Source organism: Haliotis rufescens, unplaced genomic scaffold, assembly GCF_023055435.1.
Source record: "Haliotis rufescens isolate VD_foot unplaced genomic scaffold, xgHalRufe1.0.p SCAF_2, whole genome shotgun sequence".
NCBI lineage: Eukaryota > Metazoa > Mollusca > Gastropoda > Lepetellida > Haliotidae > Haliotis > Haliotis rufescens.
In genome coordinates this window covers 31,380,444-31,401,272 of record NW_025963890.1, presented here as the reverse complement: position 1 = coordinate 31,401,272, position 20,829 = coordinate 31,380,444, and the positions used below count along the sequence as shown (strand labels likewise).

Sequence of the window (20,829 nt, the reverse complement as noted above, 5' to 3'; positions counted from 1 at the left end):
GATTTCGAAAAGAATCTATATAAGCTCATGAATAACTCAGTATTTGGTAAAACTATGGAGAATCTAAGGAAGCGTGTTGATGTTAAATTAGTCAGATCTAATGAGAAAGAAAGACTCAGGAAACTTATAGCCAGTCCGGCTTTTAACAGAAGCAAGATATTCGATAACGACTTAGCCGCGTTGCATATGGAGAAGAGTAATATAAAACTCAACAGACCGGTGTACGTCAGTATGAGTATTCTTGACTTGTCAAAACACTTAAGGTATGACTTTTATTACAACGAACTTAAGAAGCAATACGGGAACAGATGTGAGGTGTTATATACCGACACAGATTCTTTGTTGATGGAAATACAAACCGAGGATGTGTATAAAGATATGGCAGAAAAAATAGATATGTACGATACGAGCAATTACCCCAAAGATAATCCACTGCACAGCGTAGTAAATAAAAAGGTGTTAGGTAAGATGAAGGATGAATGCGCTGGGACCCCTATAGCGGAGTATGTCGGATTAAGACCTAAGATGTATTCTATAAAGAAGTCTGATAATGGGGAGATAAGAAAAGCTAAGGGTGTTAAGAAGTATGTAGTAAAAAAGCATATCAAACACGAACAGTATAAAGAATCATTATTCAACGGTAGAATGTTCAATCACGAGATGAACTCTTTAAGAAGTTACAATCATAGGATATATGGATTAAGAATGAACAAGACATCATTATCCCCCTTAGATACAAAGAGATGGATTGATAATGATGGTGTAACTACCTATGCTTATGGTTATGGTGGTAATAACGTATCGTCAGGAACTATGAACAACTCTTCACGTACAAATGCCCTGCCCGGTCCATCTTGAAGATAATAAAGAATAGGCTCTCCTTCTTTCTTAACCAATCGACTAATGTTATATGTCTTAAGAGACCAAATCGGATCTGTTGCGCGACGTAGACCTCCTTCGAGTTCACCGGGCTGGTATAAATATCTTACGCTTACTCTATCCGGAAGTCTCCTCGGTGCTGAAGATTCGGAAGTCACAGATTTCATTTTAATCGCATCTGATGGTTTCTTCCTGATTAATCTTGTTACTTCATTATTCAGCGCTGATACAACAGCTGATAATCGTGTCACCCATTTGGTTGATCTTAATCAATCCGATTTCATTTCGATCCCATACTGATAGCCAAACAAACGTTCCGCTAATGTTCTGTTTAATCTTTCGACGATAGCTTGACTGCGGTGGGCCTCTCTTTCACCACGCCTGATTTCGACATTGTGCTTTGTTAACAGTTTAGTTACCGATCCCATAAACTTGCGACCGGGATCTACTCGAAATAGCTTAGGCCATTTTAGTGGTCCGCGTTTATATATACGGCTTAGTGCATTAGCTACTTCTGTTGAATCTTTCGAGGTTAATGGCTCAGCCTCTTTGTATCGACTAGTCACATCCACTACGGTTAAAGCGTATTTATACGTTTTGCGTCTTACCTTATCGTGGGGAAGAAACAAGAGGTGAGCCTGATGAACTTCATTCGTTGTAAAAATATCAAACTTCTTCCTCGGTATATAACGCTGTGCTGGTAAGTATATTTGCCACATCGCTTGTTTCTTTAACCAATCCTTGGCCACATCTTTAGATACCTTAGCCGCGGTGGCTCATTTTTGTATTGCTCCTATACCTTTCCAATATCCTCGTGGGCTATAGTAAATTTTATCCATTATTAATTAATATTGATATTTCTTTTAATACGATTCATGACTATCGTTGAATATCATAGAATCATTTATTGACTCCAGATGGTTGTGATCGAGAGTCAATTTAACTTAATCTCATGACTATCGTTGAATCGCATAGTCATTTACACATAAAAAATGCCACCTGTAGTGGTGGTATAGGTATATGAAATATGGCTCCAGTGGAAGTGAGCCAGAATCACCATTACCTGTACTACTTATCACTTGTGGACCTCTAGGAGACCAGTGAAACCTCTGTGCGACCAAATCGGTCGCAGCCAGTCTTTTGTGCATGTTCAAAAGACTGGTTGCGACAGAATGGGTTTTGTGACCGCTCTGAAACCTCGTAGCAACCTCAGTGAAAACCTGTCAGAGACCCCTGAAACCTTATTGCGATTGTCAAATATTTGGGTCGCCAGGAGGTTGCATCGTGGTGGCATTGTCTGTGTGACTGAGGCTTAACTGATAACATACACATGTTACTCTAACTTAGTTTAATATAAATATCATAAAATAATATACACAGTAATCTACTGCCATATTAATTCATTCTAAACCTACTATAAACATAATCTAAAATGGAATGGCATAGATAAACCTAAATAAATATACCCTTATCTAAGACTTACAAGCATAACATTACCTGTGCTGTAATATGCTCACTATATAACACAACACACATGAATTAAAATTATATTGATTAATTTCTCATGGCACAAACATTACATGTACCATGATATTGAATATTAAACACGGCCGACAAAATGGTGGACAGTATGGCGGACATACATACTTATATATATTACCTTTAACATAAATATATTGTAGCACATTCACATCATATAAGAAAATCATAAACATGAATGGTGTGCTTATAATCATTACTGTACTTATACTAATGACTTTAAATACATTCATACACTCAAATCACACTATAATAACCTACACTGAAATAATATTTACACTATACATTCTATACTAAAACAAATATTACATTCTACATAATGTTTATAATTTAGTATTAAAACTAACCTTTAGAGAGAAAGATGTAGCTGTGAAAAGCCTTGTCTGTCACAATAAGTGTCACAATATATGTCTCATGCAGTGACTGTCCAGTGCAGCTGTACATGGTACAATACATTAGTATTGAAGATAAAACTGACCAAGCGGAGAGCAAAGAATAGCTTGCCCTCTAAAGGCAAGACAAAAGATTATCCTTGACCCTCACCATAAAACAAAAGAACTGGCCAGCCCAAGTTCAGCTTGGACCAATCAGCCTGGAAACTTGTACCATACATAATCCAAAAAAACACAACAACTACACTGTCTACAACCAATACCACATATATACAAATAAACCATGAAAAATGACTGCCACAGGCCAACGGCTGCAGTTGCCATATCATCAACATTGTATTTGTCATGTCCCATATCATTGATAGTATAAGTAAGTATGAATCTTCCCCATACATCTTACTTGAGGACAGAATGGAATTCTATAAGTATCACTAGCACTATCTTTGAGTTAATTTGCACAATAGGGTCATATGGAAGTTTATAAGTAACACTGCCCCAAACAAACAAACAAGCCATGATTCTTTTCTGGTCAGGCCATCAATGTCCATCTTTTGAACATCTCTTCGAAGAGATGATCAAAGTTTCTTTTGCTGCATGCTAGTACAGTAGTAGAGTATGGCAGACTCTCATAGAATCTCACATGATGTTAAAATACCTGTTGATGCACCTCAAGGTTGATGGTTGTTATCAACAGAGTGATTGTGAATTGTATAATGCAAAACGTGTAAACTTTGTGATGAATATATGTTTTAGGGGCAATAAAAATAATGTTGCCTTTTTATTCTGTGCAGATTACAGAAGCCCTTTCTTTCTTACACTACTCAGAACAAAAATTGCATCGCAATATCTGCCCACAGTCCATACTGGTGACAAGACGAGGTTGCTGGAGACTTGGTGGAATGGGGTTTCTGGAAGAGAATAAAGAGAATAAGGTAGGAATTCAAACACAAAAAGACAAAAAGAAAAATTCTGTTCAAAATATACTTGCAGAAACATGTAACTGCAGCTTAAAAAATTGTGGTGTAATTGTTACATTACAGAAAATAACAACTCAATATTTGGTCATTGGTATGATCTATGTTTTATCCAAACAAATTCATTGACAAAACCCATACCTGGCAACAGGAGATGGAGAGAACTGCCCTAAAAGAGGGGTGGTGTAACAACTCAATTAAAAATGTCAATATCGGGCGTGACCACATGTTGTATTGATACAACTCCAGTAAATTCCTCTACTTGTGGCTGCCAAGACTCATCCTACTGTTACCAACCTGTAGGTCATATAATCACAGGTCACTTCTCCATTGTTGACAATAACAACCTTTGTCAGTTCCTGGTATTCACATGTGGACCAAAATATCTTAGCAGCCTCCTACCATTTAGGATCACAACTTTAAGATCATTATGGGTGTTATCGAAGCATATGCCAAATAATCAGAGAACAGAAACCTGAGGAATGTCTCTCAAAGTGGGTGCATGATGTTGTCATTGGTAGAATGCACAAACTGAAAAACAGGAAACAGAATTGGTATAAACCCATTCTGTCCCAGCCTGCTGTCTGGCTGCCCTACATGAAAAGTTTGTAGTTGTTCTCACTGACTAGGCCTAAAATAACATAACCATTATATGTAATCATAACTACATTAATTGTCTGTTCAAAGAACTTGGTATAGGTGACTAGTGAAGTAATGCCACATATCAGGCCAGTATGTAAAGTGGGAAAGAAATATCTGCCAAAACCATGCATCAGTACTATCAACTTTTGACTTGACTCTAAAACTTGAAGACATGTCGATTCCTCTTTTGTACTGGATTCCAAGGATCCACAAAAAATTGTACAAAAAGAAAGACTGCTGGGTCCAGCAAATGTACCAAAGGGACATAATCTTTTCTATATATTCAAAGAAAGTATTTGAGACAAGTGGAATTAATATGTGGATTCTAACACAAAATCTCAAAGGATTTACTTAAAGTTTTGCAATCTCAGAAAAGAACCAAGTTCAATTCTGTCAAAACATTTGATTTTCAAGTTTGTACACCACTATCCCACATAACAAACTTCAGGAAAAACTCTATTCCTTTATCTGTGGGGCATTTGTTACTAAATGTGGTGAGCATGGATATAGTTACATATCTATCTTCAGATGTTCAGGACAATTTGTCAAAAATGAAAGCAAATTCCATCTGAAGTTTACTCAGAAAACAATATGTGAAATGCCGGACTTCCTCATTGATAACATCAATGTAAACTTTGGGGGTAAGACATCTAGGCAAGATGTAGGCATCCCCAAGGGCACCTGTTGTCCTCCCCTTCATGCTGATCTGTTTCTATTTGCAAATGTATCAGGATTTCTGCCCAGATTGGCTAAGTCAAAACAAGGGAATTTGACCAAGAAGTTTAACTTCAGCTTCAAGTATGTTGATGTACTGATATCATTTAATAACCATCAAATAGGCAATTCCCTTCCACTGATTTACCCAGCTAAACTAGATATAAGGGACCAGTGGGACTGCCTCATCTGTTTCCTATTTAGGTGTATATTCATATTCAGAGTGAAAAATATCTATTCACAAGACTGTATGACAAGAGGGATGGCTCAGCTTTCTTTTTTCATCAAGCAATATTCCAGCAGCTCCAACCATTGGTGACCAGAGCATCATATGATGTTAGATCAAGGTTACAGCATTCAAGGCTTCAGTTAAGCTTTCAAAAGGTTTTATGGTGGATATGTACATGGCATTTCCATATTTGATGCATCAGTTACAAAAATGATGTCGGATGCAATTTCCCATTTTGACACAACAACACATTGTAACTACAGATTGCATCAATCACCTTGTATCAACACACTGTAACTACACACTCACCAATCACCTTGTATCAACAAATTAGAACTACACACTGCATCAATCACCTTGTATCCACACACTGTAACTACACACTGCATCAATCACCTTGTTTCAACACACTGTAACTACACTGCATCAATCACCTTGTATCAACACATTAGAACTACACACTGCATCAAGCACCTTGTATCCACACACTGTAACTACACACTGCATCTATTACCTTGTATCAACACATTGTAACTACAGACTGCATACACACTGCATCAATCACCTTGTATCCACACACTGTAACTACACACTGCGTCTATCACCTTGTATCGACACACTATATCTACACACTGCATCAATCACCTTGTATCCACACACTGTAACTACACACTGCGTCAATCACCTTGTATCCACACACTGTAACTACACCCTGCATCAATCACCTTGTATCAACACATTGGAACTACAGCCTGAATCAATCACCTTATATCAACACACTGCATCAATCACCTTGTATCAACAGATTGTAACTATACACTGCATCAATTACCTTGTATCCACACACTGTAACTACACACTGCATCAATCACCTTGTATCAACACATTGGAACTACAGCCTGCATCAATCACCTTATATCAACACATTGTAACTACAGACTGCATAAGCCACCTTGTATCAAGACATTGTAACTACAAACTGCATCAGTCACCTTGTATCCACACACTGTAACTACACCCTGCATCAATCAACTTGTATCAACACATTGGAACTACACACTGCATCAATCACCTTGTATCAACACATTGTAACTACAGCCTCCATCAATCACCTTATATCAACACACTGCATCAATCACCTTTCATCAACACACTGTAACTACACCCTGCATCAATCACCTTCTATCAACACACTGTAACTACAACGTGCATCAATCACCTTCTATCAACACACTGTAACTACACACTGCATCAATCACCTTCTATCAACACACTGTAACTACACCCTGCATCAATCACTTTGTATCAACACATTGTAACTACAGACTGCATCAGCTACCTTGTATCAACACATTGTAACTACACACTGCATCAATCACCTTGTATCCACACACTGTAACTCTAACTGCACGAATCACCTTGTATCCACACACTGTAACTACGCACTGCATCAATCACCTTGTATCAACACATTGTAACTACACACTGCATGAATCACCTTGTATCAACACACTGACACATTGTAACTACAACCTGCATCAATCATCTTGTATCAACACATTGGAACTACAGCCTGCATCAATCATCTTATATCAACACACTGCATCAATCACCTTGTATCAACACACTGAATCAGTCACCTTTATCAACACATTGTAACTACAACCTGCATCAATCACCTTGTATCGACACATTGTAACTATACACTGCATCAATTACCTTGTATCCACACACTGTAACTACACACTGCATCAATCACCTTGTATCAACACATTGTATATACACCCTGCATCAATCACCTTGTATCAACACACTGAATTAGTCACCTTTTATCAACACATTGTAACTACACCCTGCATCAATCACCTTGTATCAACACATTGTAACTATACACTGCATCAATTACCTTGTATCCACACACTGTAACTACACACTGCATCAATCACCTTGTATCAACACATTGGAACTACAGCCTGCATCAATCACCTTATATCAACACATTGTAACTACAGACTGCATGAGCCACCTTGTATCAAGACATTGTAACTACACACTGCATCAGTCACCTTGTATCCACACACTGTAACTACACCCTGCATCAATCAACTTGTATCAACAAATTGGAACTACAGCCTGCATCAATCACCTTATATCAACACACTGCATCAATCACCTTGTATCAACACATTGTAACTACACACTGCATCAATCACCTTGTATCAACACATTGGAACTACAGCCTGCATCAATCACCTTATATCAACACATTGTAACTACAGACTGCATGAGCCACCTTGTATCAAGACATTGTAACTACACACTGCATCAGTCACCTTGTATCCACACACTGTAACTACACCCTGCATCAATCAACTTGTATCAACACATTGGAACTACAGCCTGCATCAATCACCTTATATCAACACACTGCATCAATCACCTTGTATCAACAAATTGTAACTACACACTGCATCAATCACCTTGTATCAACACATTGGAACTACAGCCTGCATCAATCACCTTATATCAACACATTGTAACTACAGACTGCATGAGCCACCTTGTATCAAGACATTGTAACCACACACTGCATCAGTCACCTTGTATCCACACACTGTAACTACACCCTGCATCAATCAACTTGTATCAACACATTGGAACTACAGCCTGCATCAATCACCTTATATCAACACATTGTAACTACAGACTGCATCAGCCACCTTGTATCAAGACATTGTAACCACACACTGCATCAGTCACCTTGTATCCACACACTGTAACTACACCCTGCATCAATCAACTTGTATCAACACATTGGAACTACACACTGCATCAATCACCTTGTATCCACACGTAAGAACACCCTTCATCTATCACCTTGTATCTACACACTATAACTACACACTGCATCAATCACCTTTTATCAACACATGGGAACTACAGCCTGCATCAATAACCTTATATCAACACACTGCATCAATCACCTTGTATCAACACATTGTAACTACACACTGCATCAATCACTTTGTATCAACACATTGTAACTACAGACTGCATCAGCCACCTTGTATCAACACATTGTAACTACACACTGCATCAATCACCTTGTATCCACACACTGTAACTACGCACTGCATCAATCACCTTGTATCCACACACTGTAACTACGCACTGCATCAATCACCTTGTATCAACACATTGGAACTACAGCCTGCATCAATCACCTTATATCAACACATTGTAACTACAGACTGCATCAGCCACCTTGTATCAAGACATTGTAACTACACACTGCATCAGTCACCTTGTATCCACACACTGTAACTACACCCTGCATCAATCAACTTGTATCAACACATTGGAACTACAGCCTGCATCAATCACCTTATATCAACACACTGCATCAATCACCTTGTATCAACACATTGTAACTACACACTGCATCAATCACCTTGTATCAACACATTGGAACTACAGCCTGCATCAATCACCTTATATCAACACATTGTAACTACAGACTGCATGAGCCACCTTGTATCAAGACATTGTAACCACACACTGCATCAGTCACCTTGTATCCACACACTGTAACTACACCCTGCATCAATCAACTTGTATCAACACATTGGAACTACAGCCTGCATCAATCACCTTATATCAACACATTGTAACTACAGACTGCATCAGCCACCTTGTATCAAGACATTGTAACCACACACTGCATCAGTCACCTTGTATCCACACACTGTAACTACACCCTGCATCAATCAACTTGTATCAACACATTGGAACTACACACTGCATCAATCACCTTGTATCCACACGTAAGAACACCCTTCATCTATCACCTTGTATCTACACACTATAACTACACACTGCATCAATCACCTTTTATCAACACATGGGAACTACAGCCTGCATCAATAACCTTATATCAACACACTGCATCAATCACCTTGTATCAACACATTGTAACTACACACTGCATCAATCACTTTGTATCAACACATTGTAACTACAGACTGCATCAGCCACCTTGTATCAACACATTGTAACTACACACTGCATCAATCACCTTGTATCCACACACTGTAACTACGCACTGCATCAATCACCTTGTATCCACACACTGTAACTACGCACTGCATCAATCACCTTGTATCAACACATTGGAACTACAGCCTGCATCAATCACCTTATATCAACACATTGTAACTACAGACTGCATGAGCCACCTTGTATCAAGACATTGTAACTACACACTGCATCAATCACCTTGTATCAACACATTGTAACTATACACTGCATCAATTACCTTGTATCCACACACTGTAACTACACACTGCATCTATCACCTTGTATCAACACATTGGAACTACAGCCTGCATCAATCACCTTATATCAACACATTGTAACTACAGACTGCATGAGCCACCTTGTATCAAGACATTGTAACCACACACTGCATCAGTCACCTTGTATCCACACACTGTAACTACACCCTGCATCAATCAACTTGTATCAACACATTGGAACTACACACTGCATCAATCACCTTGTATCCACACGTAAGAACACCCTTCATCTATCACCTTGTATCTACACACTATAACTACACACTGCATCAATCACCTTTTATCAACACATGGGAACTACAGCCTGCATCAATAACCTTATATCAACACACTGCATCAATCACCTTGTATCAACACATTGTAACTACACACTGCATCAATCACTTTGTATCAACACATTGTAACTACAGACTGCATCAGCCACCTTGTATCAACACATTGTAACTACACACTGCATCAATCACCTTGTATCCACACACTGTAACTACGCACTGCATCAATCACCTTGTATCCACACACTGTAACTACGCACTGCATCAATCACCTTGTATCAACACATTGGAACTACAGCCTGCATCAATCAGCTTATATCAACACATTGTAACTACAGACTGCATGAGCCACCTTGTATCAAGACATTATAACTACACACTGCATCAGTCACCTTGTATCCACACACTGTAACTACACCCTGCATCAATCAACTTGTATCAACACATTGGAACTACACCCTGCATCAGCCACCTTGTATCAACACATTGTAACTACACCCTGCATCAGTCACCGTGTATGCACACACTGTAACTACACCCTGCATCAATCAACTTGTATCAACACACTGTAACTGCACCCTGCATCAATCAACTTGTATCTACACACTATAACTACACACTGCATCAATCACCTTTTATCAACACATGGGAACTACAGCCTGCATCAATCACCTTATATCAACACACTGCATTAATCACCTTGTATCAACACATTGTAACTACACACTGCATCAATCACTTTGTATCAACACATTGTAACTACAGACTGCATCAGCCACCTTGTATCAACACATTGTAACTACACACTGCATCAATCACCTTGTATCAACACACTGTAACTACGCACTGCATCAATCACCTTGTATCCACACACTGTAACTACGCACTGCATCAATCACCTTGTATCAACACATTGTAACGACACCCTGCATCAATCACCTTGTATCAACACACTGAATCAGTCACGTTTTATCAACACATTGTAACTACACCCTGCATCAATCACCTTGTATCAACACATTGTAACTATACACTGCATCAATTACCTTGTATCCACACACTGTAACTACACACTGCATCAATCACCTTGTATCAACACATTGGAACTACAGCCTGCATCAATCACCTTATATCAACACATTGTAACGACAGACTGCATGAGCCACCTTGTATCAAGACATTGTAACTACACACTGCATCAGTCACCTTGTATCCACACACTGTAACTACATCCTGCATCAATCAACTTGTATCAACACATTGGGACTACACACTGCATCAATCACCTTGTATCCACACGTAAGAACACCCTTCATCTATCACCTTGTATCTACACACTATAACTACACACTGCATCAATCACCTTTTATCAACACATTGGAACTACAGCCTGCATCAATCACCTTATATCAACACACTGCATCAATCACCTTCTATCAACACATTGTAACTACACACTGCATCAATCACTTTGTATCAACACATTGTAACTACACACTGCATCAGTCACCTTGTATGCACACACTGTAACTACACCCTGCATCAATCAACTTGTATCAACACATTGGAACTACAGCCTGCATCAATCACCTTATATCAACACACTGCATGAATCACCTTGTATCAACACATTGGAACTACAGCCTGCATAAATCACCTTATATCAACACACTGCATCAATCATCTTGTATCAACACATTGTAACTACACCCTGCATCAATCATCTTGTATCAACACATAGTAACTACAGACTGCATCAATCACCTTGTATGCACACACTGTAACTACACCCTGCATCAATCAACTTGTATCAACACACTGTAACTACACCCTGCATCAGCCACCTTGTATCAACACATTGTAACTACACACTGCATCAGTCACCTTGTATGCACACACTGTAACTACACCCTGCATCAATCAACTTGTGTCAACACACTTTAACTACACACTGCATCAGTCACCTTGTATGCACACACTGTAACTACACCCTGCATCAATCACCTTGTATCTACACACTATAACTACACACTGCATCAATCACCTTTCATCAACACATGGGAACTACAGCCTCCATCAATCACCTTATGTCAACACACTGCATGAATCACCTTTTATCAACACACTGTAACTACACCCTGCATCAATCACCTTCTATCAACACACTGTAACTACACCCTGCATCAATCACCTTCTATCAACACACTGTAACTACACACTGCATCAATCACCTTCTATCAACACACTGTAACTACACCCTGCATCAGTCACCTTGTATGCACACACTGTAACTACACCCTGCATCAATCAACTTGTATCAACACACTGTAACTACACCCTGCATCAGCCACCTTGTATCAACACATTGTAACTACACACTGCATCAGTCACCTTGTATGCACACACTTTAACTACACCCTGCATCAATCAACTTGTATCAACACACTTTAACTACACACTGCATCAGTCACCTTGTATGCACACACTGTAACTACACCCTGCATCAATCACCTTGTATCTACACACTATAACTACACACTGCATCAATCACCTTTCATCAACACATGGGAACTACAGCCTCCATCAATCACCTTATGTCAACACACTGCATGAATCACCTTTTATCAACACACTGTAACTACACCCTGCATCAATCACCTTATATCAACACACTGCATCAATCACCTTCTATCAACACATTGTAACTACACACTGCATCAATCACTTTGTATCAACACATTGTAACTACACACTGCATCAGTCACCTTGTATGCACACACTGTAACTACACCCTGCATCAATCAACTTGTATCAACACATTGGAACTACAGCCTGCATCAATCACCTTATATCAACACACTGCATGAATCACCTTGTATCAACACATTGGAACTACAGCCTGCATAAATCACCTTATATCAACACACTGCATCAATCATCTTGTATCAACACATTGTAACTACACCCTGCATCAATCATCTTGTATCTACACATAGTAACTACAGACTGCATCAGCCACCTTGTATCAACACATTGTAACTACACCCTGCATCAGTCACCTTGTATGCACACACTGTAACTACACCCTGCATCAATCAACTTGTATCAACACACTGTAACTACACCCTGCATCAGTCACCTTGTATCAACACATTGCAACTACACCCTGCATCAGTCACCTTGTATGCACACACTGTAACTACACCCTGCATCAATCAACTTGTATCAACACACTGTAACTACACCCTGCATCAGCCACCTTGTATCAACACATTGTAACTACACACTGCATCAGTCACCTTGTATGCACACACTGTAACTACACCCTGCATCAATCAACTTGTATCAACACACTTTAACTACACACTGCATCAGTCACCTTGTATGCACACATGGGAACTACAGCCTCCATCAATCACCTTATGTCAACACACTGCATGAATCACCTTTTATCAACACACTGTAACTACACCCTGCATCAATCACCTTCTATGAACACACTGTAACTACAACGTGCATCAATCACCTTCTATCAACACACTGTAACTACACACTGCATCAATCACCTTCTATCAACACACTGTAACTACACCCTGCATCAATCACTTTGTATCAACACATTGTAACTACACACTGCATGAATCACCTTGTATCAACACATTGTAACTATACACAGCATCAATTACCTTGTATCCACACACTGTAACTACACACTGCATCAATCACCTTGTATCAACACATTGGAACTACAACCTGCATCAATCACCTTATATCAACACATTGTAACTACAGACTGCATGAGCCACCTTGTATCAAGACATTGTAACTACACACTGCATCAGTCACCTTGTATCCACACACTGTAACTACACCCTGCATCAATCAACTTGTATCAACACATTGGAACTACAGCCTGCATCAATCACCTTATATAAAAACACACTGCATCAAGCACTTTGTATCAACACATTGTAACTATACACTGCATCAATTACCTTGTATCCACACACTGTAACTACACACTGCATCAATCACCTTGTATCAACACATTGGAACTACAGACTGCATGAGCCACCTTGTATCAAGACATTGTAACTACACACTGCATCAGTCACCTTGTATCCACACACTGTAACTACACCCTGCATCAATCAACTTGTATCAACACATTGGAACTACACACTGCATCAATCACCTTGTATCCACACGTAACAACCCCCCTTCATCTATCACCTTGTATCTACACACTATAACTACACACTGCATCAATCACCTTTTATCAACACATTGTAACTACAGACTGCATGAGCCACCTTGTATCAAGACATTGTAACTACACACTGCATCAATCACCTTGTATCCACACACTGTAACTACGCATTGCATCAATCACCTTGTATCCACACACTGTAACTACGCACTGCATCAATCACCTTGTATCAACACATTGTAACGACACCCTGCATCAATCACCTTGTATCAACACACTGAATCAATCATCTTGTATCAACACATTGGAACTACACACTGCATCAATCACTTTGTATCAACACATTGTAACTACAGACTGCATCAGCCACCTTGCATCAACACATTGTAACTACACACTGCATCAATCACCTTGTATCCACACACTGTAACTACGCACTGCATCAATCACCTTGTATCCACACACTGTAACTACGCACTGCATCAATCACCTTGTATCAACACATTGTAACGACACCCTGCATCAATCACCTTGTATCAACACACTGAATCAGTCACGTTTTATCAACACATTGTAACTACACCCTGCATCAATCACCTTGTATCAACACATTGTAACTATACACTGCATCAATTACCTTGTATCCACACACTGTAACTACACACTGCATCAATCACCTTGTATCAACACATTGGAACTACAGCCTGCATCAATCACCTTATATCAACACATTGTAACGACAGACTGCATGAGCCACCTTGTATCAAGACATTGTAACTACACACTGCATCAGTCACCTTGTATCCACACACTGTAACTACATCCTGCATCAATCAACTTGTATCAACACATTGGGACTACACACTGCATCAATCACCTTGTATCCACACGTAAGAACACCCTTCATCTATCACCTTGTATCTACACACTATAACTACACACTGCATAAATCACCTTTTATCAACACATTGGAACTACAGCCTGCATCAATCACCTTGTATGCACACACTGTAACTACACCCTGCATCAATCAACTTGTATCAACACATTGGGACTACACACTGCATCAATCACCTTGTATCCACACGTAAGAACACCCTTCATCTATCACCTTGTATCTACACACTATAACTACACACTGCATAAATCAACTTGTATCAACACATTGGAACTACAGCCTGCATCAATCACCTTATATCAACACACTGCATGAATCACCTTGTATCAACACATTGGAACTACAGCCTGCATAAATCACCTTATATCAACACACTGCATCAATCATCTTGTATCAACACATTGTAACTACACCCTGCATCAATCATCTTGTATCAACACATAGTAACTACAGACTGCATCAGCCACCTTGCATCAACACATTGTAACTACACACTGCATCAATCACCTTGTATCCACACACTGTAACTACGCACTGCATCAATCACCTTGTATCCACACACTGTAACTACGCACTGCATCAATCACCTTGTATCAACACATTGTAACGACACCCTGCATCAATCACCTTGTATCAACACACTGAATCAGTCACGTTTTATCAACACATTGTAACTACACCCTGCATCAATCACCTTGTATCAACACATTGTAACTATACACTGCATCAATTACCTTGTATCCACACACTGTAACTACACACTGCATCAATCACCTTGTATCAACACATTGGAACTACAGCCTGCATCAATCACCTTATATCAACACATTGTAACGACAGACTGCATGAGCCACCTTGTATCAAGACATTGTAACTACACACTGCATCAGTCACCTTGTATCCACACACTGTAACTACATCCTGCATCAATCAACTTGTATCAACACATTGGGACTACACACTGCATCAATCACCTTGTATCCACACGTAAGAACACCCTTCATCTATCACCTTGTATCTACACACTATAACTACACACTGCATCAATCACCTTTTATCAACACATTGGAACTACAGCCTGCATCAATCACCTTGTATGCACACACTGTAACTACACCCTGCATCAATCAACTTGTATCAACACATTGGGACTACACACTGCATCAATCACCTTGTATCCACACGTAAGAACACCCTTCATCTATCACCTTGTATCTACACACTATAACTACACACTGCATAAATCAACTTGTATCAACACATTGGAACTACAGCCTGCATCAATCACCTTATATCAACACACTGCATGAATCACCTTGTATCAACACATTGGAACTACAGCCTGCATAAATCACCTTATATCAACACACTGCATCAATCATCTTGTATCAACACATTGTAACTACACCCTGCATCAATCATCTTGTATCAACACATAGTAACTACAGACTGCATCAGCCACCTTGTATCAACACATTGTAACTACACCCTGCATCAGTCACCTTGTATGCACACACTGTAACTACACCCTGCATCAATCAACTTGTATCAACACACTGTAACTACACCCTGCATCAGTCACCTTGTATCAACACATTGCAACTACACCCTGCATCAGTCACCTTGTATGCACACACTGTAACTACACCCTGCATCAATCAACTTGTATCAACACACTGTAACTACACCCTGCATCAGCCACCTTGTATCAACACATTGTAACTACACACTGCATCAGTCACCTTGTATGCACACACTGTAACTACACCCTGCATCAATCAACTTGTATCAACACACTTTAACTACACACTGCATCAGTCACCTTGTATGCACACACTGTAACTACACCCTGCATCAATCACCTTGTATCTACACACTATAACTACACACTGCATCAATCACCTTTCATCAACACATGGGAACTACAGCCTCCATCAATCACCTTATGTCAACACACTGCATGAATCACCTTTTATCAACACACTGTAACTACACCCTGCATCAATCACCTTCTATCAACACACTGTAACTACAACGTGCATCAATCACCTTCTATCAACACACTGTAACTACACACTGCATCAATCACCTTCTATCAACACACTGTAACTACACCCTGCATCAGTCACCTTGTATGCACACACTGTAACTACACCCTGCATCAATCAACTTGTATCAACACATTGGAACTACAGCCTGCATCAATCACCTTATATCAACACACTGCATGAATCACCTTGTTTCAACACATTGGAACTACAGCCTGCATCAATCACCTTATATCAACACACTGCATCAATCACCTTCTATCAACACATTGTAACTACACACTGCATCAATCACTTTGTATCAACACATTGTAACTACACACTGCATCAGTCACCTTGTATGCACACACTGTAACTACACCCTGCATCAATCAACTTGTATCAACACATTGGAACTACAGCCTGCATCAATCACCTTATATCAACACACTGCATGAATCACCTTGTATCAACACATTGGAACTACAGCCTGCATAAATCACCTTATATCAACACACTGCATCAATCATCTTGTATCAACACATTGTAACTACACCCTGCATCAATCATCTTGTATCAACACATAGTAACTACAGACTGCATCAGCCACCTTGTATCAACACATTGTAACTACACCCTGCATCAGTCACCTTGTATGCACACACTGTAACTACACCCTGCATCAATCAACTTGTATCAACACACTGTAACTACACCCTGCATCAGTCACCTTGTATCAACACATTGCAACTACACCCTGCATCAGTCACCTTGTATGCACACACTGTAACTACACCCTGCATCAATCAACTTGTATCAACACACTGTAACTACACCCTGCATCAGCCACCTTGTATCAACACATTGTAACTACACACTGCATCAGTCACCTTGTATGCACACACTGTAACTACACCCTGCATCAATCAACTTGTATCAACACACTTTAACTACACACTGCATCAGTCACCTTGTATGCACACATGGGAACTACAGCCTCCATCAATCACCTTATGTCAACACACTGCATGAATCACCTTTTATCAACACACTGTAACTACACCCTGCATCAATCACCTTCTATGAACACACTGTAACTACAACGTGCATCAATCACCTTCTATCAACACACTGTTACTACACACTGCATCAATCACCTTCTATCAACACACTGTAACTACACCCTGCATCAATCACTTTGTATCAACACATTGTAACTACACACTGCATGAATCACCTTGTATCAACACTTGTAACTATACACAGCATCAATTACCTTGTATCCACACACTGTAACTACACACTGCATCAATCACCTTGTATCAACACATTGGAACTACAGCCTGCATCAATCACCTTATATCAACACATTGTAACTACAGACTGCATGAGCTACCTTGTATCAAGACATTGTAACTACACACTGCATCAGTCACCTTGTATCCACACACTGTAACTACACCCTGCATCAATCAACTTGTATCAACACATTGGAACTACAGCCTGCATCAATCACCTTATATAAAAACACACTGCATCAAGCACTTTGTATCAACACATTGTAACTATACACTGCATCAATTACCTTGTATCCACACACTGTAACTACACACTGCATCAATCACCTTGTATCAACACATTGGAACTACAGACTGCATGAGCCACCTTGTATCAAGACATTGTAACTACACACTGCATCAGTCACCTTGTATCCACACACTGTAACTACACCCTGCATCAATCAACTTGTATCAACACATTGGAACTACACACTGCATCAATCACCTTGTATCCACACGTAACAACCCCCCTTCATCTATCACCTTGTATCTACACACTATAACTACACACTGCATCAATCACCTTTTATCAACACATTGTAACTACAGACTGCATGAGCCACCTTGTATCAAGACATTGTAACTACACACTGCATCAATCACCTTGTATCCACACACTGTAACCACACCCTGCATCAATCAACTTGTATCAACACATTGGAACTACACACTGCATCAATCACCTTGTATCCATACGTAACAACCCCCCTTCATCTATTACCTTGTATCTACACACTATAACTACAGCCTGCATCAATCACCTTATATCAACACACTGCATCAATCATCTTGTATCAACACATTGGAACTACACACTGCATCAATCACTTTGTATCAACACATTGTAACTACAGACTGCATCAGCCACCTTGCATCAACACATTGTAACTACACACTGCATCAATCACCTTGTATCCACACACTGTAACTACGCACTGCATCAATCACCTTGTATCCACACACTGTAACTATGCACTGCATCAATCACCTTGTATCAACACATTGTAACGACACCCTGCATCAATCACCTTGTATGAACACACTGAATGAGTCATGTTTTATCAACACATTGTAACTACACCCTGCATCAATCACCTTGTATCAACACATTGTAACTATACACTGCATCAATTACCTTGTATCCACACACTGTAACTACACACTGCATCAATCACCTTGTATCAACACATTGGAACTACAGCCTGCATCAATCACCTTATATCAACACATTGTAACTACAGACTGCATAAGCCACCTTGTATCAAGACATTGTAACTACAAACTGCATCAGTCACCTTGTATCCACACACTGTAACTACACCCTGCATCAATCAACTTGTATCAACACATTGGAACTACACACTGCATCAATCACCTTGTATCAACACATTGTAACTACAGCCTCCATCAATCACCTTATATCAACACACTGCATCAATCACCTTTTATCAACACACTGTAACTACACCCTGCATCAATCACCTTCTATCAACACACTGTAACTACAACGTGCATCAATCACCTTCTATCAACACACTGTAACTACACACTGCATCAATCACCTTCTATCAACACACTGTAACTACACCCTGCATCAATCACTTTGTATCAACACATTGTAACTACAGACTGCATCAGCTACCTTGTATCAACACATTGTAACTACACACTGCATCAATCACCTTGTATCCACACACTGTAACTCTAACTGCACGAATCACCTTGTATCCACACACTGTAACTACGCCCTGCATCAATCAACTTGTATCAACACATTGTAACTACACACTGCATGAATCACCTTGTATCAACACATTGTAACTACGCACTGTGTCTATCACCTTGTATGAACACACTGAATCAGTCACCTCGTATCCACACACTGTAACTACACCCTGCATAAATCACCTTATATCAACACACTGACACATTGTAACTACAACCTGCATCAATCATCTTGTATCAACACATTGGAACTACAGCCTGCATCAATCATCTTATATCAACACACTGCATCAATCACCTTGTATCAACACACTGAATCAGTCACCTTTATCAACACATTGTAACTACAACCTGCATGAATCACCTTGTATCAACACATTGTAACTATACACTGCATCAATTACCTTGTATCCACACACTGTAACTACACACAGCATCAATCACCTTGTATCAACACATTGTAACTACACCCTGCATCAATCACCTTGTATCAACACACTGAATCAGTCACCTTTTATCAACACATTGTAACTACACCCTGCATCAATCACCTTGTATCAACACATTGTAACTATACACTGAATCAATTACCTTGTATCCACACACTGTAACTACACACTGCATCAATCACCT

General features: G+C 39.6%; 1 protein-coding gene across 1 annotated transcript in view; it reads left to right on the top strand.

The window, feature by feature from the left end:
* Positions 1–20,829, top strand: part of LOC124119420 (SCY1-like protein 2) — a 328,929-nt gene that overhangs the window by 96,640 nt on the left and 211,460 nt on the right. Inside the window, exon 6 of the mRNA XM_048399279.1 lies at positions 3,602–3,742. Within this exon, the coding sequence (XP_048255236.1) occupies positions 3,602–3,742 (141 nt within the window). The remainder of the gene's footprint in view (positions 1–3,601; positions 3,743–20,829) is intronic.